General features: G+C 38.4%; 2 protein-coding genes across 2 annotated transcripts; both read left to right on the top strand.

The window, feature by feature from the left end:
- Positions 1-2,735: 2,735 nt before the first annotated feature.
- Positions 2,736-13,402, top strand: LOC114541141. Its single transcript, XM_028561127.1, has 3 exons — positions 2,736-2,961; positions 3,174-3,454; positions 13,340-13,402. Exons 1-3 carry the CDS (start codon positions 2,736-2,738, stop codon positions 13,400-13,402), a joined length of 570 nt encoding a protein of 189 aa, XP_028416928.1.
- A 2,406-nt stretch (positions 13,403-15,808) lies between these two features.
- Positions 15,809-23,814, top strand: LOC114541139. Its single transcript, XM_028561126.1, has 5 exons — positions 15,809-19,347; positions 19,861-20,277; positions 22,473-22,620; positions 22,796-23,046; positions 23,488-23,814. Exons 1-5 carry the CDS (start codon positions 15,850-15,852, stop codon positions 23,812-23,814), a joined length of 4,641 nt encoding a protein of 1,546 aa, XP_028416927.1. The 5' UTR covers positions 15,809-15,849.
- Positions 23,815-24,378: the final 564 nt, after the last annotated feature.

The following is a 24,378-nucleotide window of genomic DNA, read 5'->3' as shown; positions in this document are numbered from 1 at the left end:
ACTGACCGCTGCAAAAATTCGCAAATACAGCATTCTGATTGGTTTGCTACGCTCAGACGGAGCAAGCCAATCAAAATGAAGCAAACTGCTACTGTTTGCAATAGTCGCTTCGACTTCAGAACGATGAAGTTGACTTGTTGTCGTATAATCGTATTGCCGCTCCTCGTTGCTTGACTTGTAATCAATAGAGTGAATAACGCGGTAGTTACTAAGTAGACATGGCTTCTACAGACCCACTTGATGAGCTTCTTTGTATACTGAACGAACGTATTTCGTTTGACGAAAAGGCGAATAAAATAGCCTCTGTTAAATCCCTGTGTGAGAAAGTGGTCGTGGAGGAATCGCTAAGGAACGTCTCGGATAATCGAAAGGTTTTGGTGTGCGATTTTTCGCATTTGCAGTTCCCACGAAGCGAACAACAGCGCTGTTTAAATCACCTTCCTGTCAGGTCACTCTTATGAATAATATATAAAATATGTAAATTGTTTACACATTTCATTCTTGTCGAATATATTACCATATTTTGCTTATGTATAAAAAATACAGAACAATGGCCTCTCATCCTAATTTAATAGCCATGTAATATGTGTCATGTGTGTATATTATTGAAGAAATATGTGAGTTAATATGCTATATATTTATATCTTAGACCCTGCAGTGTTTTATCTTAGACACTGCAGTGTTCATGAACTTATTCGTGTGAAATATACCTGCACAGGCTGTTGTCTGACTCTGTTGTCTATATGTGTATATATACAGTGGTAACTGCTAACAGAGTTTCGAATTACACTATAATCACATACCCATAATAGTAAACCAGAGTATTTCCTCAACAGCACAGTAATCAAGTTATCATAATTTAGAATTACATATAGACAATAAAGCCTGCTTCCTGGCTGCGATAGTGTATTTTGTATTTGCTTACCTACACATGGTACTGCAAGCTATTAATTGGCACATAAAAATAATACCACTGATTAATTACAGTAAGAGATTCGCAGCACCATTGGACACACAAGCTTAATTTATAAATGTGTAATTATTCATTACTGACAACTAACTAAAATACAGGATTTACCTAGATTAATTTAAATTATTTATAAATGTCCTGAAATATATGTGCAATAAGTGGATGTGGAACCAAATGTCAAAGTAACATTATAGGTAAATGTGAAGATAGATAAAGATTAATAAAGTAACTAAGTAGGTTAATTACATAATTTTGTCTTTGAGCAATTTCCACAAATGTACAGTGTATTGATAGAGTTATTAACTTGAATTTTTTAACACCTGTATTCTAAAAGCTCATTCATGCTCACACTCAAATAGTGGAGTTTGAATTTCAGCTCCCCTTACGTGTGTCAGTGCATAGCTTAAGGGTCCCACTTATTATATCTTTTTGTATGCAAAAACAGTACATAGTTTTCTGTATTTCCCATATTTAGGACTACTGGAGATGGCAATTGCTTGTACAATGCATGTTCCATTGCATTGTGTGGCAAGGAGTCTCTGGCGTCTTACCTGCGTTGTCTGACAAGCATTGAACTTTTTTAAATTCTTCGTTTGATGCTAAACATCCCATTATTGAGCAGCAGCACAAAAAATGTGCATTTAGTTCCATTGCAAATACTTTTGCAATGTGTTTGTCTGATATTGCTCTTGGTTTTGTAACAAAAGAAGATCCTTGCGCACCAATACTCACTGAAGCATACAGCAACGCAATGAATCATCAATGGAGTTCTTTTATTTGTCTTCTTTCCCTATCAAGTGTTGTTAAACGTCCAATCGAGTCGTATTTTCCAATTACACCTAATGAAGAAAAAATTGACTCCCTGTCTACAATGTTTAACTGCACTATATATCCGCGAGAAATAGCAACATCAATTTCAGATCAGAAAATTCATTTATTTCGTTGTGCATTAATGCCTATGGATTATTCCAAGCTTGGTAAAGTTCCTGCGACCAAAAATCACTATGTTGCTCTTTGTGAAGCAAAAGAAAGCAGCAGTAAGGTAGGTGTTCGACACTTTGTTATGAAGAAAGTTTCACCAGGTATTAATATCAGTTCGACACAAGTACGAAATGTTACGCCGCCTACCAAGCAAACGCCGCCACCGTTATGTAGTACTGTGCCTGTGGCAACTTCCTCTGCCTTTGTACCCGCAAGAAACTCTTCTTCATCGCAACCAGTTAAAAAGAAGCAGACCATTCTTGACAAGCTATTCCCTAAAAAAAGAAAGTTTGCCGAGGAAAGTGACGACGAAGATATTCCAAAGCCGAATCTTTTGTCTAAAAAACGTGTACCTAGTTCATTGGTTTCAGAACACGTACCTGAATGTTCAAGATCCGAAACATCGTGTTCCCCAAATGATATAGCTAACTTTGTCAACAGCAACTCCTTAACTGATACGCAGAAGTACGAGGTTCTTTGCAACGTTTGGGTACCATCTACAAACTTTCCATTTCCTTTGGTAAACGGCAGGAAGTTTCGCTTGGATTGGATCAAGTTGTTTCCGTGGCTGACGTACTCGCAAAAGTTGAATGGAGCTTTCTGCATAAACTGCGTGCTGTTTGGTTCAGAATGTACTGGGATGCACAATACGAGTAAGTTGCAAAGGCTTTTTAAAACCCCATTCACCACATGGCAGGTCGCACCCGCTAAATTCAGGGAGCATTCCGAGAAGTCACCACTTCACAAAGCAGCCACAGCGCGTGCAGCAGTACTAAGATCTCATATGGAGCAAAGGTCTGCACCCATTGATGTTATGTTGGATGATATGAAAAGGCAGCAGATAGAGGAAAACAGAAAACTTCTGAGACCCATTATCGGAGCAATCGTTCTTTGTGGCAGGCAAAATATTCCCTTGCGTGGACATAGAGATGATTCTTCGAACTATCTGTCAGATGAGGTTAACTGTGGTAATTTCATTGAAATCCTAAAGTACGGTGCAATGTGTGCTGGTAAGACTCTTGAGGAACTTTTCAAAAGCACTCCTAAGAACATGACCTACAAATCAAAAACCACTCAGAATGAAATAATTGATATATGTGGCGATATGATAACCAAAAAACTTACTGATGAGATCCGCGAAGCAAGGTTTTACTCCATTCTCGCCGACGAAGCATCAGATTGTAGCAACATAGAACAGCTTAGTATCGTTATCGGTTTGTAGACAAGCAGTGTCAAATAAGAGAAGAGTTTCTTGGCTTTGTCCCGTGCAAAAAGGGTGTGTCTGGTGAAGCTGTTGCCGCTACAATTGAAGAATTCCTTCGGGACCAAAATTTGCCGATTGATGATTGTCGTGGTCAGGGTTATGATGGAGCCGGGAACATGGCAGGGCGATTATCTGGAGTAGCAGCTAGAATACAAGAAACCAACAAGAAGGCTCTGTATGTTCACTGTAACTCTCACCGTTTAAACCTTTGTGTCGCCACTTGCTGCAAAGAACAACTGGTAAGGAATATGATGGAACATGTTCGTGTTGTCTCGGAGTTCTTTAATTTTTCTCCGAAGCGTTTTGATTTGTTGGTCAAGACCATCCACGAAATGCTTCCTACAGCGAATCATAAACGGCTGATAAATGTTTGCAAAACAAGATGGGTGGCCAGAATCGATGGTTTATGTGTTTTTATCGAGGTTTTCCCTGCAATTATTAGATGCTTGGAAATCATTCGTGACAATGTCGGCGACAATTGGAATCCAGATTCTGTCCGAAAAGCTGTTTCTTTATATTCAGCAACCGTGTCCTTTCCATTCATTGTCGCGTTAGTTGTGGTTTCAAAATGTCTTCTGGTGACTCAACCGCTCACGGTTCAACTGCAGGAATCCGCTATTGATGCTGGAGCAGCTAGAGAAAAAGTATCCGCTCTTTACGTTCATCTAGAGAAAATGAGAAATGACGTGGACGCAGAACACGACTCGTGGTACAAAGAAGCTGAATCCATGGGAACCAGTGTTGGAACTCAACCAGATCAGCCAAGAACGACAGGGAGGCAACAACACCGCGCTAACACACCAGCTGATACACCGTCACAATATTACCGTAGAGTAATTAGTGTGCCCTTTTTGGATCATCTTAAATCGGAAATCCAAACACGATTGTCGGAGACAAACCTTGACCTTATGGATGCAGTGTATGGTTTGCCAAAAAATGTTCTTATCTACCCTGACTGGAAAACCAAATTTTCTAAGTTCCTCAACATGTATATGGACGACTTGCCTTACCCTCGCTTTCTCGACACTGAATTGGAAATGTGGGCTGAACGTTGCCAAATGGAAAAGGGTCCTCTGCCTTCTAAACTGGCTGATGTTTTACCGTTTGTCGACAAAATAAGTTTTCCCAATATATTCACCGCTTTTCAAATTTTTGCAACAATTCCTGTTACCACTTGCACCTGCGAAAGGTCCATTTCCGTTTTACGCCGATTGAAGACTTATCTTCGCAGCACCATGTCAGAATCCAGATTAAAAGGCCTAGCCTTGTTAAATGTCCATCGCAAAATTCATCTGGATACTGAAGAGATAATTGATCAATTTGCCCAGAAAAACCCAAGAAGAATGATGCTTAAACTCTTCTGAATCGTATTTTATAACTGCGCATTCCAGAAAAACAACATTTGCCCTAACATTTACTATATCCAGATGATTCACCAGTGGATATTTTGGTTGCCTTTCTCCTTCATTTCAAGATGATTTATCAATGAACATTTACTTAACTATCTCCTTGCTGCTGTCTCCAGATGATTCACCAGTGGATATTTTGGTTGCCTTTCTCCTTCATTTCAAGATGATTTATCAATGAACATTTACTTAACTATCTCCATGCTGCTGTTTCCAGATGATTCACCAGTGGATATTTTGGTTGCCTTTCTCCTTCATTTCAAGATGATTTATCAATGAACATTTACTTAACTATCTCCTTGCTGCTGTCTCCAGATGATTCACCAGTGGATATTTTGGTTGCCTTTCTCCTTCATTTCAAGATGATTTATCAATGAACATTTACTTAACTATCTCCTTGCTGCTGTCTCCAGATGATTCACCAGTGGATATTTTGGTTGCCTTTCTCCTTCATTTCAAGATGATTTATCAATGAACATTTACTTAACTATCTCCTTGCTGCTGTCTCCAGATGATTCACCAGTGGATATTTTGGTTGCCTTTCTCCTTCATTTCAAGATGATTTATCAATGAACATTTACTTAACTATCTCCTTGCTGCTGTTTCAATATGATTTATCAGTGAACATTTACTAAACTGCCTTTGTGCTGCTGTTTCAATTTATTTTTTGTTGAACATTTACTAAACTACCTTTGTGCTGCTGTTTCAATATTTTATCGTTGAGCATTTACTTAACTATCGTCGTGCTGCTATTTCAAGATGATTTCTCAGTGAACATTTACTTAACTATCTTCAGGCTGCTGTTTCAAGATGATTTTTCAGTGAACATTTACTTAACTACATTCGTGCTGCTGTTTCGATGTGATTTATCATTGAACATTTACGTAACTTGCTTCGGGTTGCGGTTTCAAGATGATTTAAAGTGAACAACGTTCCTATTATACTTCCGCTATTCTACTGATGTACAGATTATGATTGCAAGATGCTCCCTAACTCCGCCATTGCCGGTCCCAAGCCCGGATGAAAAAGGAGGAGGGTTGGTCAATGGGTCCGAAACCTATTCCCATAAAAGACCTATGGAGCAACTGAAACGCCTAAATGAGTTCAATGTTGTCAGAGATTTTTCTACGTCAAAGCGCTTTATGATTTCTGCAGCAGAATTTGTAATGCTACACTACAGCATGGAACAGCGCGTGATATTGCCATACGTGTCCTGCCGTTGTCTGTGGTTTGGAATTGTGGTCGCGTGTATATATGTAAATGAGGTGATTGTCCTCTGATGTTCTGCTATTCAGTAGAGAACAAAGTATGTTTCAATATTTTTCTGCTATTGTTTATGATATTTTTTTTACTTATTGTCTAAAATCTGACTTGGTTAAGGCCATATTTCAGAACAGAGTCTGATGCTCAGAACCCAGGAAATGTCATTTCCGGGCTTCAAATTTCAAAAATTTTCAGGGGGAGCATGCCCCCGGACCCCCCTAGATTGCGTAACATCTTAGAATGCTACTGTCAGATTGAACGGCTGAATCCGCCCCTGATAATTCCTGGAGGACTTGCTCCTCCCATTTCAGTAACTTTGTCCACCATCTTTTTGAAGCAAAAAACATGGCGAACTTTGCCTTCTGCACACTTTTTGCTTGACTTAAGTTTTTGATATGGAGTCTTTTCCACATAATCCAAAAAAAGGCTATGGTAAATAACAAAAATTAGATAATATGGTACAAAGACGATTATGGTACTGTTGTGCTATCAAACACATGTCTTTTGAATAAATGAAAATGCAACTGAGCCTTTTCATTTCTCCATTAGTCTATAATCTATTAACCTTCAATTCCTGATTAGCCCCATGATAATATTCCTTGTAATGGTGGGAAGGGTTAAACTGTCCAGAAAATTATTAAAGTTGCTGTAAATTGAAATCAAACTACTCAGTCAATGCATGTCTGTATAAATTTATTTCCATTTAAATAACTATTGTAACTATGACTAACAAAGTCAACATGGTAAAATTAACAGTATAATGTTCAAGTAATTTGCAAAAAAGCCATCCCCAAATTCCATAACATCTTCATCCTAAAAAAGAGAGATCAGGCCAAGTTTAACTGTACTCAATAGAATACACCCAGAGGACAGAGCCAGAGGGGAGTAGAAACCATTGCAAATTAACAAGCTTGAATAAAGCTTGTAGCTTGATTAACAAGGTACAAGATGCCAAGAAGTCCATTAAGCCACCATGATTATTGACTTTGCATTTGACATGGCAAACAAGATTACATGCTAAACTTTTAACAACCACTGTTAAAATCTAACAGTAAAATATTTTGTATAATCACTCACTCAGTGATCATGAATTCATAAAATACTAAAAAGGATCAACAGAGAGCATGAAAATTTTCAACAAAAGCTTTCTTGTGCCACTCTCAAAACTCTTATATTTAAAATGTCCATATAAAATAGTACTAAATACAATTGGCTTTGGCACAAGCTTAGTATTTTAGAAAATCAGCAATCAGCTCGAATACGCAGATAGCATAATTATTGTCATTCTAATTCGCGACATGGGTACTAGACATGTAAATTTTTAACAAAAGCTTTCTAGTGCCACTCTCAAAACTTTTATACTTAAAATCTCCATATAAAATAGTACTAAATACAAATCTCTCGGCTTGGCGCAAGCGTAGTATTTCAAAAAATCGACGACCACCTCGAATATGGGAATAGCATAATTATCCTCACTCCAGCGTGCGTTTGATGGGTATTAACATGCAATTTTTCAGCAAAAGCTTTCTTGTGCCAATCTGGAAACTTTTATATTTAAAATCTGCATATAAAATAGTACTAAATACAGTATCTTTTGGCTTTGACACAAGCGTAGTATATTTTCGAGAATCGGCGATAAGCTCAAATATGGGGATAGCTGAGTCAGCAATTTTTATTACTTATACTAGATACAGATGAACATGTGTTTTTTTTAACCAAATTTTCTTGTGCCACTCTAGAAAATGTTATATATAAATTCTCCAGAGAAACTAGTACTAAGCAAGATAAAAAATGAACTTTAGAAGAAATTTGAAGAAAAATAATGTCAGGTTTCCAGCAGATTATTATTCTATAATTACCGTGCCATGGGTACTGGATATAAAATTTTTCAAGCCTAGCTTTCTTGTGCCTCTGTTGAAACGTTTATATCTAAAATCTCCATAAATAATAGCATTAAGTACAGTATGTTTTGCTGCAAGCGTAATGTATGGCAAAAATTTTGAATGTGAGGACTTAGGATAGCCAGTATTCGAAGTTCAGCAAACTATTTCCTTCCTATCTTTTTATTATGCTCCAAACACAAATTTACTGAGTAGATATGCTTGGCTTATTTGCACTGTTCAAAATAATAAAATACAGGGGGAAATAATTTATTTAATCCGCAATGGACTTTTTCAATATATGTATGGTGGCCGAGCGTTGCCATAAGAAAGTTGCAAAATATTTAAAATTTTAAGTATTTTTTAAATGAAAAACCAAATTAAAATAAAACAAAAGCAATGCATATTTAAATAAATGTAAAATAAATGTAAAATAAAACAAATCGAAATTGAAATTCATGTTGGCCTATCGTTGCTATAGACCAAAATGCATTGCTGTTCAAAAATCAAAAGTTATAGGGATATGAATTGATTGTCCACTAGAATCCACATTTGTCAATGGGCATTGTCAAATAATTTCTCATACAGAACCAACATGGCGGTTGCACATATTCTAAATAAGGATTGGACAGGCGGTGATCTTTAAAAAGAAGAAATAAAAAGATATGTTAGAAAAGGCTTGATGCGTAAAGAGATGCTGGATTACCTTTACTAAGAACTTTCCACAGTACGCCTGGAGCTTTCGTAGCTTGGACAGGTAATGAAGAGAGTTCAATATCTATAAACACTGTCATATATGGACCATTTACGTCAAATCAAGTATGTGTAAAAATGTGGATTTTTATTGGAGTTATCCAGATTAACACATCTAGCCTTGGGCCAAGCAGATGCTGGATGGGTACAAGTTTAATTAATAACATCTTAATTTTGAAGAATGCCCCCTGCCAAATGCATCTGTCATTGTTGAGAGAACAATCAGATAACATCCAGTGAACTTTAATACCGGACGTGACCTTACACAAACTAGCCAATCATAAAACACTGGAACGTTTCATACATCTCATATCTTATATTCTTTTTACTCGGTTATGTTTGAAATAAATTGGTGTTATTCTTTAATACAATAAATATAAACAAAAAGGAAACAATGTCTCTCAATGCAATACACTCAACAGTCATATCCATTTTATTCAGATTGATTTTAGATTATAAAGCAATTAACTGTTTGTACGGTATACCACATTATAGATTGAGCGCTGGTGGAGGGAATTACATGAAAGGCTGGAAAAATATTTTAAACCTCACCTCAAAAGGCTCAAGGAGGAAGAAACTATGACCCCGGCAGTGTATCAGATAGGTCAGTGTATGGATACAAGCTGAATAATTGGAAAAGATTACACCAATATTAACCATGTGCAATTTATAGGTAATCCCAGTCAGAGTGTCTATTTTCAGATCTTTAGTAATTTTGTTTCTTTAGAATGATGCTGGCATTTAAATTCATTCCAGTGCTTCAAGAACAATTAGATGTATTTCGAGAGACTGTTTGGAACAGTCACAGAATTAGAAACCAGAGAGGCACTTCTCTTCCATATGGTATTCCAGATCACATCTTTGACTTTCCTGAACAACATGGATTTCTTAATCCATGAATGTGGTAGTTATTATTAACCTATAGTAAATCCTTACAAAAATATCTACTACAGGCTGTGGTAAACCCCAGCTATGGTCACTTTAATTTGTTTCTAACATGTTATATGCACTTAAGGGTTTGAAGTGACTGAACATCAATTGGAAGAAGTTGCAAACCACTCTGGGGTCTTGGAAATAGGAGATGATTACCTTGAGGAAGAATTCAGAGAAAGATGCCAGGAGGTAATCCCATACCTTGACAGAATTGCACCAGAAAACTGTGCTGACTCCTTCTTATACTTAAGAAATAACATGCCAGAATCATATTTAGCCAGTATTGTAACACAAAGTAGCAACTGAAGGGTCACATAGTTTGGTAGTTTTACCTAAAGTCTTTGGAACATCATCCTCTTAAAATGTGGTTGGAAAAAAGGTCCTGAATGCCATTTAGGGTATACTTTATTCTTTTGTCACTACAGTATGGTGACTTTCATTAACTCTTAGTCCAACATGTGATATATCATATATAGCACAGCTGTACTGTTGTTGCATTGTTCTGATATGCTCATTATCTCACAAGTGGAATTGCAACTTTTAAAACTTGAAAATTTTGTATTGATATTTGCTATTTTCTATATTTTGAACACAACAATAGTAACTAGACAACGTTCTTTGGTTTCTGACAGCATGATCATCATAATAATCATACACAATCATTGGTGTAGCTACAATCTTGGAAAAAATACTTGGAGACTCTTTGTTAATTTCACTAAAAATCTATTATAAAATGCTGTAATTGTACATTTTCCCTAAATTACTTACTGAATGCTCAATTCCCCCTTCCCCCTGAACAATGTTGAATAAAATAAAGTAACTTTCCAACATACAATACCGAAGTAGCAACATTGTGTAGGGGGAAAGGGGAAGACATGAAGAAATTGAAAAAGTCTACACATTTTTTTCCAGGATGACTAAATTAGTAATTTTTTATATAACAAGTTATTGTGAATTTTGAGCTCCAATCTTAAGAAATCTCACCAATCAGTTGTAAAAAATGATATTCCTGATTTAAATTCTGTCACCAGCGTTGGCGGTGGGTGGGGTGGGGGTTGTTGAATCAGGGGGGGTTGCATTGTCTTTTGAATGGATTTTCAGTTGGCTGAAGGGCAGGAAATCTGCAAATTTACTTTGTGCATTTTTGAGTTGACGATCTTTAATGCAGTTCTTTTATCATAGTTAACCTCAATTGTAGCACTTTCTTTATAGATGGCCAAAAAATGTTGCAAAAACGTCACTTTGGAGCATTCTGCTCAAATTAGAGCTGCATATCAATTGTCAAATATTTGAGGAAAAAAATTTTAAAATATTCCCTCAGTATTCTAAAGCTGCAATATATAAGCACGCTCAGAAGCCACTAAATGTGAGCCTGTATTTGACGAGAGGAAAGCAAATAAAGACAGACTTCAAAATTATCACCTCAAGACAAGAGAAGTATAGTGCTCTCTGTGGCAAGTCTCCAAGAAGAGGAGGGTTCTTTTACCTCTAAACATGTCCAGGTAGAAAGCAGCGTAGCCCATGTAAGTGGTTGCACTATTAGAAATTGCTTAAAAGAGGATGGATTCCGGTATTTGCAAACGCAAAAGAAAGGACTTCTTCATGCCAAAGATCTAAAATCAAGGGTAAAGTTTTGCAAGAAAATTAGAAGGCAAAATTTGGGCGAAGAGTTCTGGAGGACAGGGTTATTGTTTTATTTAGATGGAAAGGGCACGCACACCGGGGGCTCCAAGAGTGGAGAAAACAAGGAGAAGGCTTGAAGTTCAATTGCACTGCAAAAGGAAAAAAGGAAGGTGGTATCAATGTTAATTTCATGGTGGTAATATCCTATGGTAAAGGTGTAGTTCTCTGTGAACAATATGATGGGACAATAACAGGCCCAAAATTTGCAGAAATTGTCAAATTGTTTCCAAAAGCTTTCAAAAAATCATCAAACCCAAAAGCGAGAAGATTTCTAATGGATGGGTGTCCAAGTAGCAATGCGTGCTATCGACAAATTGAATGCATTTGTATTCAAAATTCCGCCACGAAGCCCTGACCTTAATTCGATTGAAAACGTTTTCCATACGCTAACAGTGCCACTGAAGAACGATGCACTGCAAAAGAATATTACCAAGGATACTTTTAGAGAGCTAACATCGCGAGTAAAACAGACTATTCTGAGCTTTAGTTCTGAGGAAATTGACAAAATCATTGACAGTATGGATAAAAGGATCACCGCAGTTCTTAAAGGAAAGGGTCAAACAACCAAGTATTAGTTTATTAAAAAGCGTAAATGTCTGTATCATTATATTCTGGAAATTTTTAAGTGCAAAAATCCAGCTGTGCTGCTGTATAATAGTAGTGATTTATCACTCACAAGATCGAATATCAAATGATTTTAATCAATACAAACATAGTAGAGTAACGTATTTGCCCCAAATTGGGCGGTTGTTCTATACTTTGTAACGAATATATATTATATATATCATATGATAAATCCATCACATGTTACATCATGTTACACTACATGTTTATGAGGGGTGATTACTGCCAAAATTAAATATATACTTATGTTATGTTGTTTGTCGGTGAGGTTATGTGCTTCTCAATTTCAATTATTTATTTCCACAATTGTGTTCGGAATTGTACCGCTGTTGTTCTGTTGCTGTATCCTATTGTGCATAACCGATTCTGTTATTTGCTTTCAAATTATGTTATGCATAATTGAATTCTGTTATTCACTTTCAAATTATATTATGCATAATCGAATTCTGTTAGTCGCTTTCGAATTACGTTGTGTATAATCGAATTATGTTGGTCGCTTTCGAATTATGTTGTGCATAACCGAATTATGTTATTCGCTTTCAAATGATATTATGCATAAACAAACCTCGTACCCAGGCCACTGCCCAGGCGCTTCTAATTATGCATTCTTTCACCGCGGCAAAATTAATTATGCAAGCCTTGCAGAACCACATGCGGTACGATGCACCATATGCAAAAATGGCGGACGATCAAGAAGTACCATCGAGTAATACACCTCGCCAACGAGCAGTCAACTTATTATGCGTTGTGCAGAATCTTCTGCAAAATGATGGAGATAACAGCAACGTGCATACTACAAGGAACGTAACATCAGTTCCTTCGAGTGGTATTGCCAGTACCAGTGCTTCTCAAGCATCGACACCATCAACAAGCTCAACTTTGCAGAATTTTCACTACTTGTTCGCCCCGTATGCATCATCATCGAGAAACCAGACACGTCCTGCTCCGCCAAAGCGCAGAAAATAAACAAAATCACAAATAGAACACTTTTGTAGACAATGTCTCTTGTACTGTCGGTATCTAATTTATCTTTCGGCTTTGGAAATTCTTGTTGTAATGTGCGAGTCGGTTGGAATGAAACACGAACTTTCTCCCGTTGTAATGTTCTTGTAATTTTCTCGGTGACCCCCTTTATATATGGTAACATAACATAACTAGATGACTCTGTCGAGTTTCGTGCTGCATTCCCATGCGGACTGCTTAATTTCTCATGTCAACATCGCCTATTGTCACAGCTTTTGATGAATTTTAAGGGATAGCTGTTGTCTTTTAAGACCTTTATAATATGTTTTTTCTCTCTGCGTTTTCCCCGCTTGGATGAGGGGACTTTCTCCGCCCTATCGAGTAAGGTATTCACTACATATCGTTTATGTTGTAAAGGGTGATTAGACGTGTAATCCAAGTATTTGTCGGTATGCGTCTTTTTTCGGTAAACATCTACTCTAATTTGAACATTTTGTCTAATTGTAACGGTGTCCAAAAATGGCAATCTATTATTCTCTTCCACTTCAACCGTGAACTGGATTTCATTGTCTATTGAATTCAAATGCTCATGGAACTCTTCTACATGCTTGCGTTTTAGGCAGGCATGACTATCATCAACATACCTGAACCACCAACGGGGTGGGTGGGCGCCAGTTGTTAAAGCAATTTCTTCTATATGTTCCATAACAAGATTAGCTATAGTAGCACTAATCGGCGATCCCATTTCACATCCAGATGTTTGCTGATAATATTCATTCTTGTACGTGAAATAGCTATTCTTCAATACAAACTCTAAAAGTTTTAGAATATTAGAGACTGACATTTGAGTTCTAGTTGATAATTCTCGATCACTTTCAAGTTTGTCCTTAGTTATCTTTAGAGCTGAATTAACAGGGATTGATGTAAACAACGATATGACATCAAATGAGACCATGACTTCGTCAGTTGAGATGGACTTGTCTTTCACACGTTCGCTAAAGTCCGTGCTATTATACACACTATATCTCCCTGTAAAGCCCAAATTATAATTTATAATTATAGAGTCAATTGCGTAGCGCAGGCTCAGGAAAATAAACCTTATTTAAGGGCGAATTTTTTGGATCATTTAGTATATGATAGAACTTTGTAGAAGAACGTTTATTGAGAAGACTATTTATGTGATAAACTAGATCGATTCCCTCAATGTGAGGTAAGATTTGTATGTATTTACTATAGTTGACTTATAGATAGGATTCATTTCTTTATGTATGTTATTTAGAAAACCGACAAAAAGAAAGATTGATTTTAATGCTGTGTATTTCTCGTGTTGGGGAATTAGTAGCAGTTTTGGTTGCTACATAAGTTTTCTCACAAGGAAGATCTGGCTACGATATGGCGTCCGAAAGCGATATGGCGGTCAACAAAGCAGAACAGCCAAGCCGAACTAGATTCAGCCGAAATATAGATGGTGCTCGTGAGGAGAAGCTGCGGAGCTTAAAAGCGTCTAACTCGGCGTATCGTGGAGCGATTACTCGAGTTAAAAGGCGGATAGAACAGTTGATGACCGATACCAGCAATTTTGAAGAAGTGCAAGTCGAAAAAGCTTCGCTGGATAAAACGTTTATTAGTTATTCAAAATGCTGTCAAGACATCAGAGATTGTTTGCGCGAGGACGAAGTAACTGAACTCTGTGGTGTGATGAATGAGTATGCGAGTGTTTCAAATACTAAAGAAAATCTGGATCGGAAGGTCGAAGAATGGGTATCGAACACAGAAATTGGTTTAAACCCGGGTTCTAAAGAACACTTCGAGCCAAGCAAATTAACGACGTCTCGCGTGAATGAACATGAAAGGTTAACAACATCGTATGAATTTGCATATCCAAATATGCAAGGTCATGGTCACGGTCATGGTGTCTCAGTTATCGGCAATGGGAAAACAAGTTTGAGTCGTGCTTCGCCCGGTATGATGGAGTTGCAATATTTCAAGTCGAGAAATGAGACGCCTGAATCCCGACGTAAAAATAGCGTGACTCGAAGCGCACGAGCAAGCGTAGTGTCTGAAAGTGCGAGTTTTAGAAGAGCAAAAGCCGAACTGGAAAAACAACGGTGTATAGAAACTCAGGAGATTGAACGGCAACAACAGGCTATTGATCAACAGCTAAAGTTGGTGCAAATTAGACAGGAAATGGAATCGAAACGAGCTGAACTACAACGCAGACGTGAACTTATAAAGCTCAATAACGAAATAGAACAGGCTAAGTTGGAAGAGGAAGCTGAGAAGTTATCGATAAACTATACAACTTCAGAATTACAACAAGATAGCACTGTGGCAGCTGATAGAAGAACTGGATTGTGCAGAGAGCTGGCAACCGAGGACTCGTCTAAGTTTTTTAAATCGTCAAAATTTAATGTTGGTGGGATATCACGTCGTGATTCACCTATGCAAAAGCGGCAAGAGTTTCAGTCACCAGAAATTCTAGTTCCCGAGTCTCGTGTAACGCAGAACACTCCAATCAAACAGAACGTCACTCGATCTAAAGAACGTGAAACTGCAAGCTCACTTCTAAGGATGAAGCCAGTTGAAGGGAGATATGCTGCGGGTGAATCTGATCCATTGTATCGAATACTCCAGAGTCAACAAGAATCATTGATCCATATGGCTAATACTCTTGGATCATCGATCAGGAAAGGGTTTGAAATGCCAAAGCGGGACTGTCTTGGGTTCGACGGAAATCCGATGAACTATCCTAGATTTATAGAGAATTTCAAGACCAACATTGAAGAAAGGGAACGAGAACCAAGAGCCAGGTTAGCTTATCTCATTCAGCTTTGTACTGGTGTCGCGAAGGATGCCATTAGTAACTGTGTTATGTTGCCTGATGAAGAAGGATTCTCGAAAGCTAAAGAAATACTTCATAATTCGTTCGGTCAAAGTCATATCATTACGCACGCGTATATCGATAAAGTGACAAGGGGAGGTTTAATTAAAGACGGTGATAGCGACAAGTTATTACAGTTGGCGCGAGATATGGAGAACTGTCAGATCAATTTAACTCAACTCGGCTGCGAGTCCGAAATTAATGCCCAAAGTAATTTAGAGAGGATTGTCGCACGGCTACCCAGGTACATGCAGGCGGAGTGGGCGAAAGAAGCGTTTGCTCTGTTGGAAAAAGGAAAAGTCCCTACCTTCAAGAATCTAACAAGTTTTGTGACTGTGAAAGCGAAATTGGCGAGTAGTGCATTTGGTAAACTGATCGGTGCAAAGCCTCAAGATGATAAATACCCAAAATTGAAGAGAAACCCTCACGGGACATCCTTTGCAGCTGAAGGCAGACTGAACGTTCTGAAGTGTTACCATTGTGAGAAGATTGGTCACTCGTTAGAAAAGTGTTTCTCTTTCAGAAAGGAATCCTTGAATGCCAGAAAGGACGTGGTACGGAAAGAAAAGCTGTGCAACTTATGTCTTGGTAAAGGCCATTTCGAAAGGCAGTGCAGACGGAAAGAAACGTGCATGGTAGCTGAATGTGGACAACGACACCACAGCTTATTGCACCCCGTGCAACAGCTCAAAGAAGACTGGAAACCTCCGGAAGTTGAAGAACAGGTTGACAAGAATAACAAGCCAGAATGTGAAACAAATAATGGTCATTGTACTGCTACTGGGGCCGGAAGGCCGAGAGTTCGTTTACGTGTAATCCCCGTCACGGTTCGTGGTATAGATGAAACACACGAAGTTCAAACATATGCCTTATTAGATGACGGTTCAGATGTATCTCTTTGCCACAGCAGTCTTGTTAGACGACTCGGAATTACTGGTGTTCCAACGACATTTTCCTTAACCACAGTGAATGAAGAAGCGAAAGAGAACCGTGGAGAAGAAGTCAGATTGATAGTTTCGGATCTGGACGGCAGTGAGAACGTTGACATTACGCGGGCATGGACAGTGAGCAATCTGCCTATTTCCAAAAGATCAATTCCGACAGCTGGTGATGTGTCTGGCTGGTCTCATTTGGATGGAATCGTGTTTCCAGAGCTGGAGAATGAAAACGTCAGCATAATCATTGGTAGCGATGTTCCAGAAGCCCATTGGGTTTTGGAACAACGACGTGGTCAACGTAAGGAACCATATGCAGTAAGAACTCCTCTGGGTTGGACACTCATGGGACCAATTGGAACAGAAACCGAGCAAGGCTTCCAGATAAATTTCATTCGGAAAGAAGATAACACTCTTCAAGAACAAGTTGAACGAATGTTTCGTATGGATTTTAGTGAGTCTGACTTTCATTTGGGGAAAGGAATGTCATTTGAGGATCAAAGAGCCTTGAATATTATGGAAAGTTCTGCGAAGAAAGTAAATGGACATTATGAAATATCATTACCGTGGCGTGACGGTTCACCTAGTTTCCCTAACAACAGAAAGATGGCCGAGAAAAGATTAATTTCCTTGCAACGACGTTTGAAGAAAGATACACATTTGAAGGAAAATTATCGGAACGTCATTGAAGGCTACCTCGAGAAAGGTTATGCTGCTAAAGTTCCGGAAGAAAGAAGAACGAGTGAATGCGAGAGTACGACTGGTAGAGTCTGGTACTTGCCACATCATCCAGTGTTCCACGCACAGAAGCCTGAAAAGGTTCGCGTGGTCTTTGATTGCGCTGCAAGGTTTGGCGATACCTCATTGAATGATCAATTATTACGTGGACCGGATTTAACCAATACGCTGATCGGAGTTCTCATTCGATTTCGCCAGGAACCGGTTGCTCTAACCTCGGACGTTGAGGCCATGTTTCACCAAGTCAGAGTTAACTCGCAGGATAGTGAAGCTTTACGATTTCTCTGGTGGCCAGATGCCGATCTTTCTAAACCACCGCAAGATTACTCAATGCAGGTGCATTTGTTCGGAGCAACTTCGTCACCTAGTTGTGCGAACTTTAGTCTCCGGAAAACTTCTCAAGACCATCAATACGAGTTTGATAAAGAAACAGTCAACACCGTTGAAAAGAATTTCTACGTGGATGATTGCTTGAAGTCAGTTGCGACTGTTGAAAAGGCTACACGGCTTGCAAGTCAATTACGTGCAATGCTCGCGAAAGGTGGCTTCCATCTTACTAAATGGGCAAGTAACAGTCGTGAGGTATTGGCGTCAATTCCTCCAAGTGAACGAGCGTCCCCGTTGGTTAATCTCGATTTTGAGTCGTTTCCAGAGTTGGCGGCGTTAGGCGTCATTTGGGATGTCGAAACAGATACATTTCGTTTTCGCATCGTAGAAGGTAACAACGTCAAGACGAGAAGAGCTATGTTATCATTTATCAGCTCAATGTATGACCCTTTTGGAATTGCATCACCATTCATCCTTCCAGGAAGACAAATTCTCCAACGTTTGTGTTCAATCAATTACGACTGGGATGAAGAGATTCCGGAGGAAGAATTGTCAACTTGGAACATCTGGCAAAAATCGTTGGCTCAGCTGTCGACCGTTGCTATTCCACGGTGTATCAAGCTCAATTTGGCAGAGAAACTGAGCGATGTTCAACTGCATACCTTTGCCGATGCTTCCAGACTAGGATATGGAGCAGTGTCATACTTGCGTCTTGTTGATGTGAACAACCATCTTATCATGTCATTCCTCGCTGGAAAGTCTCGAGTGACGCCAACGAAGCAAGTTACAATTCCAAGATTGGAATTGACCGCGGCTGTCCTCGCAGTGAAGTTAAGTCATCAATTGGAAGAGGAGTTGGAGATCTCAGTGGATCGTATTGTCTTCTGGACCGATTCCACGATTGTATTGCAATATCTTAACAACGAATCTACGCGTTTTCAAACGTTTGTGGCGAACAGATTGGCAGTAATTCACGACCTGTCCAAACCATCACAGTGGAGATATGTTGAAACAGCCTTCAACCCTGCTGATAGTGCATCTCGTGGTATTAATCCAACTGACCTAAGGAAAACACAAGCATGGCTCGATGGTCCCGAATTCTTGCAATGCGAAGAAGATAGGTGGCCAAAGAATCCAGATGAGATAAAGCAAATGCCTGATGAGCACCTGGAATGGCGAAGAACTGCCCAGATTAACGAAATTACAGCAGAGAAGCGGATCAACATGACGGATAAGCTCTTGGAACGTTATTCTTCATGGTATGCTTTGCAGAAAGGTGTTGCCTGGTTACTATGTTTCTTAACGTTTCTGCGACAGAAGAAGCACATTAGGATACAGCAACAAGCTTTATCAGGAAGCTTATTAGTTCGTGAAATTCGTGCAGCAACAACCAAAATCGTGAAGTATGTACAACGACAATGTTTCCAAGATGAAATACGGACTTTAGCGACAACCGTAGCTGACGGACAAAAATCCTCGAAAGTGGTTACGGAAAATCTGATAATGAAAAGGAGCAGACTGCGAAAGTTAAATCCAATCTTGGTTGAAGGAGTACTGCGAGTTGGAGGCCGACTCGAAAGATCTTCGATGTCATTCGACGCTAAGCATCCGATGATCTTGCCCCAACATCACCATGTTACCGAACTGATTATCCGTGACTCTCATGTAAGTGAAGGACATATAGGACCTACTCAAGTGTTGGCAACCATCCGCCAGACATTTTGGATCATCCATGGACCTACCGAGGTGAGACGAGTTATTAGAAGTTGTATCGATTGTCAGAAACGAAATGCAAAGCCCGGAGAGCAGATAATGGCTCCTCTTCCTGAAGCAAGAATCACTCCACAAAACTCACCGTTTACCTTTGTGGGGGTAGATTACTTCGGTCCATTCATGGTTAGTCAAGGTCGGAGCCAAGTAAAACGATATGGGTGTTTGTTTACCTGCCTGACAATCAGAGCCGTACATATAGAGATTGCCCATTCTCTGGATGCCGAATCCTTCCTTTGTGCATTCAATAGATTCGTAAGTCGGCGAGGTCAACCTACTGATGTCTATAGTGACAACGGTACCAATTTTACAGCAGCACATTCCGCTCTCGAAGAAGAGTTCGAGAAACTTAGAGCCAAATCGTCTCAGTCAATCATCACAGATCGTTTACGGAAGCGATACATACAGTGGCATTTTAACCCGCCTGCTGCTAGCCACATGGGTGGCGTTTGGGAGAGGCTTATTCGCTCCATCCGTCGAATTTTAAAGGCATTATTACAAGGACAGAGAGTGAATGATGAATGTTTGTTGACGTTTATGGCAGAAACGGAGAGAATCCTGAATGATCGTCCGTTAACCCGTCAAGAAGATAATCCGAATGACCTTGAACCGTTGACCCCAAACAAACTACTTCTCTTGCGATCAGAGCAACCACCTCCACTGGGAAGTTGGGTAACCGCAGATAAGTTCTCTAAACGATGGAGACAAGCTCAGCAGCTCGCAGATGCATTCTGGAAAAGATGGGTGAAAGAATATTTGCCTCTGCTTCAAGAACGACAAAAATGGCTGACGGAGAAACGAAATTTACAACCTCAAGATCTGGTGTTATTGTTGGACGAGAGATTGTCGCGAGAACAGTGGCCTCTTGGCATTGTTGAAGAAGTGTATCCTGACAAGAATGGAAGAGTACGACAAGCGTTAGTGCGTACATCCAAGTCGACATTCAAAAGAGATATCAGAAAATTATGTTTACTAGAAGGAGTCTGTTAAGTATTTGGACTCCATATGTAAGTTAGAATATTTATTATGGCGTATTTATAGGATAGTATTTGGACAAATTTAGATATAGTAATATAGTTAATTGATAATTTGGTTTAATAATTGGTTATCAAGCCGTGGACTTGATAGGGGCCGGTATGTAAAGCCCAAATTATAATTTATAATTATAGAGTCAATTGCGTAGCGCAGGCTCAGGAAAATAAACCTTATTTAAGGGCGAATTTTTTGGATCATTTAGTATATGATAGAACTTTGTAGAAGAACGTTTATTGAGAAGACTATTTATGTGATAAACTAGATCGATTCCCTCAATGTGAGGTAAGATTTGTATGTATTTACTATAGTTGACTTATAGATAGGATTCATTTCTTTATGTATGTTATTTAGAAAACCGACAAAAAGAAAGATTGATTTTAATGTTGTGTATTTCTCGTGTTGGGGAATTAGTAGCAGTTTTGGTTGCTACACTCCCTTTAATCAGAGGTGATAAAATAATTACTAGGTGTTTTGAAAGATTGTACGTAGGAAACAAGATCGAGCTGGTGATCGGATGAAGCGGTATATCCGGCTTATGGATCTTGGGTAGACCATAAAACGTTGCCGGTGACGCGCCTGAACTATGTAAATAGGCGTAAAGTTTCTCGTTAATCTGTGGTAGACTGTTGTCATTAAACGATCTTTCGGATTTAATACCTCGTAGGAGTTTGTTTAGATCTTGTTCTACCTTACTAGTAGGGTTTCTACGCTTGTCTGTAATTCTTAAGTAGGTCTTTTTATCAAGTAATAAATCAGAAAAATTTTTTATCATAATCCTTAATATTCATAACAACGATTGCTTTCCCTTTGTCAGCTGGAACAATAGTAATTTCTTTATCTCTCTTCAAATTTCGTAAAGCAGAACTTCGTTGTTTAGAAAGGTTGGTTGTGTTCAACTCCTTGGTATTTGTAAAGTATTAACAACAGATGCTCGTATGGTGGCCTTGCTTTCCTCACTTAAATGGTAAATACCCGATTCAATGCTGGCAATTATCCTCGGAATAGGAACATGTTTAGGTGTAATGGCATAGTTCAGACCATTTTTGAGTATCTGCATTTCCTGTGTATTGAGTTGTCTTGTAGATAAATTAATTACCCACCTCGATTTGTCAACATATGCTTCGGTATTTGTGGTTACACCTAGCAAATTAAGTTTTTGTTCATGCCTAGATTTAATAGTAGCTTTCTTTTTCTCCGAGTTATGTTTAATGACATTTTGAAGGTCTTGCAAGTGTTCTAGTGACAAAATATTCGATAAAATGTTTAAATTGTTTTGATACTCATCCTGTTTTTGCTTGATTTTGTAATGACCATGATGAATGCGAAGTCTTAGGAAACTCCAACCCGCTTTTGACATTATATGGTTACCCTCTTTGCAGATGATAGGAGGCGTAAATCGAAGACTTTTCGGTAATATCTTGGCGTTCTTTAACTCGTGATTAAATGACAAATGCTCTTTCTGTTTGACAATGCTATAGCATTTCCTTTCAAGGCCTCTTGCGATCTTCATAGCACCTGAACCATATTGTAAATTTATAAGACGAAAAATGCTAAAATTGCAGCTAGGATTCATATTTATATAAAAGATTAAAAATTCTTGTCACTAGCTATATGAAAACGTAATCACGTTTATAAAAAGTTCTAAAAGACGTTTCGATCAGAAACCTCCGATCTTCGTCAGTTGACAATTAAAAACTAAGAGGCTAATAACAGGCCTCTATTTATGCAGTTCGTTAGCTAATTAAGATGATTAGGGAGCTATAAATATCCGGAATGTCAACGTGGTCATTGCCAGAATTTTTGTCCACTTGGGAATACCAAGCCTCGAGAAACAAACGTTTATGATAATTTTTTTCCCTACTAACTATTTTGGCATTCATAAATATATATATATATATATATATATATATATATATATATATATATATATAATATATATATATTATATTTATATATACTCCCTATACTCTACTCACTATATATCTGCTAATTAATATATAGTGGCTAAACTGAATCTATAATTAGGCCAGTCAACTAAGCTTTATATTTTAATTATTTTTATTTAGTCTCATGAAATCCTGGATGAATTAAGTGCTCTATTTCCAGAAAAGAATGTTGAGGTCATCCAAAGTGCATTGGCTGCCAGTGGGGGAGATAAAAGTGTAGCTGCATCAAGGCTCATTCAGTGGTCTGGTGTTGATACTGGGACAACTAGTATGTACAAACCAATTTATTAACAGGCATCCTAGATATACCACAATTTATACAATAAATGTAAACAAATCTGTAAAGAAATGTATTTGAATTAACCCTTTAGACCCTTACTATTCCACTCTTGTCAAAGAATAAAAGCTTGTCAAGAATAATGTCTCCATTATTTTCTTTACAGGTACTGATACATGTACTGTTACAAATGAAGATGCACTTGGCAATGAAGATGAAACAGAGCTTATGAGGTCAACATTTGGTGAACTTGGTGATGGAATAACCACTGATCATGTAAAGATGTACAGACGAGAAACTCTGGATGAGTTTGGTCCCCCACTGCGGATTTATGTTAATCGGATGAAAGAAGAGTTCACATCAGATATCTTCGCTCTGTACAAGAAACCAAACCCACTTTTTCGTTCAAAACCAAGGGTTAGATTTGAAAATGAAGCAGCAGTTGGTGATGGTCCCTTGCGAGAGTTTTTAAGCATAGTGATCGGACTTATCCAGGATGGCATTCATTTGGATCAGAGCACAAAACTGACCATTTTCTTCAAGGGTCAGCAAGATCACAAGGTCCCAGTTCCGAATGCTTTGTTACGAAATTCGAAACTGTATGTGAGTATTGGAAGGATCGTTGCCCATTCCTTCCTCCATGGAGGTCCGCCAGTATATGGCCTATCACCAGCCATTCTAAATTTTTGGGCTTGTGATGATGAAGAAATCGCTGAGGCACTTGCCATCGAAGATGTCCCAGACCATGAATTGCGTGTTGCATTGCATGAGGCAAGCTCTTGTGTTATATATTATGAACTTAATAGCTATAATAATTATAAGTAAAATAAAATAAATTTTAGTTTGATTATATTACAGTTATCAGGACTAGAGAAAGATGAAAACCCCTCAGATGCACTGAAAACCATCCTGTTACCCTACTGTGATGAGGCAGCTGTCCTGGAGGTGCCATTAAGTGGAGAAACAAGGCACGTGGTTATTCAACAGATTATACACTACAATGTTATTGGCAAACGTCGATGTGAACTGACAGATCTTGCAACAGGGATGAATGAACGGTCTCTTGTGAATTTTCTGAAGGCACATAGTGAGATGATAAAAGTTGTGTTCCCCAGAGAATGTGAATCTGTGATTGACAAGGAACAGTTAAAAAACATGATTGAATTTGAAAATGGGAACCACTAACAACAACAAGTTCTAATGGCTTACATGCACCAATTCATTGATGAAGCCAATGAAGATAAAGAAGGTAAATACAGCATTAGCTGTCAGTAGGTCATTTTAATTTATAACCTGTTTATGGGTTGCATTGGCTCAATTGAAAAGTGACATGCACGAAGTCTTAAACAACATTTTCTTGATGATTCAAATATTTTAACATTTTACAATGCACTAACATTTCTAATTTTTTTTTAAAATAATCTTACAAGAGTATCAGGATACTGACGTAACGATCTAACATGATATAATATGTTACATTGTCAGTAAAATTTCTTCATTCACATTACTTTTTACATTTCTTCCTACATTTAATTCACATTTCTTTTAGCTGGTATAGGTTTGCGAGATTTGATGTCATTTTGGACAGGTTGGGAAATATTGCCAAGTAATGGAGGACGCCTGTTCATCCAGTTAGATGAAGTTGGTCAGGTACAAGAGGCAACTACCTGTACGCGGCTGGTTGAGAGCAAAGCTTGCTTTAACCGGCTTATCCTTCAATCATCTTATGTCAATTATGCATGTTTTAAG

This window comes from Dendronephthya gigantea, unplaced genomic scaffold (assembly GCF_004324835.1).
Source record: "Dendronephthya gigantea isolate DGI-Jeju-01 unplaced genomic scaffold, DenGig_1.0 000269F, whole genome shotgun sequence".
Classification (NCBI taxonomy): domain Eukaryota; kingdom Metazoa; phylum Cnidaria; class Anthozoa; order Malacalcyonacea; family Nephtheidae; genus Dendronephthya; species Dendronephthya gigantea.
Note: the sequence above shows the minus strand (reverse complement) of the source record. Positions and strands in the feature narration are given on the sequence as shown.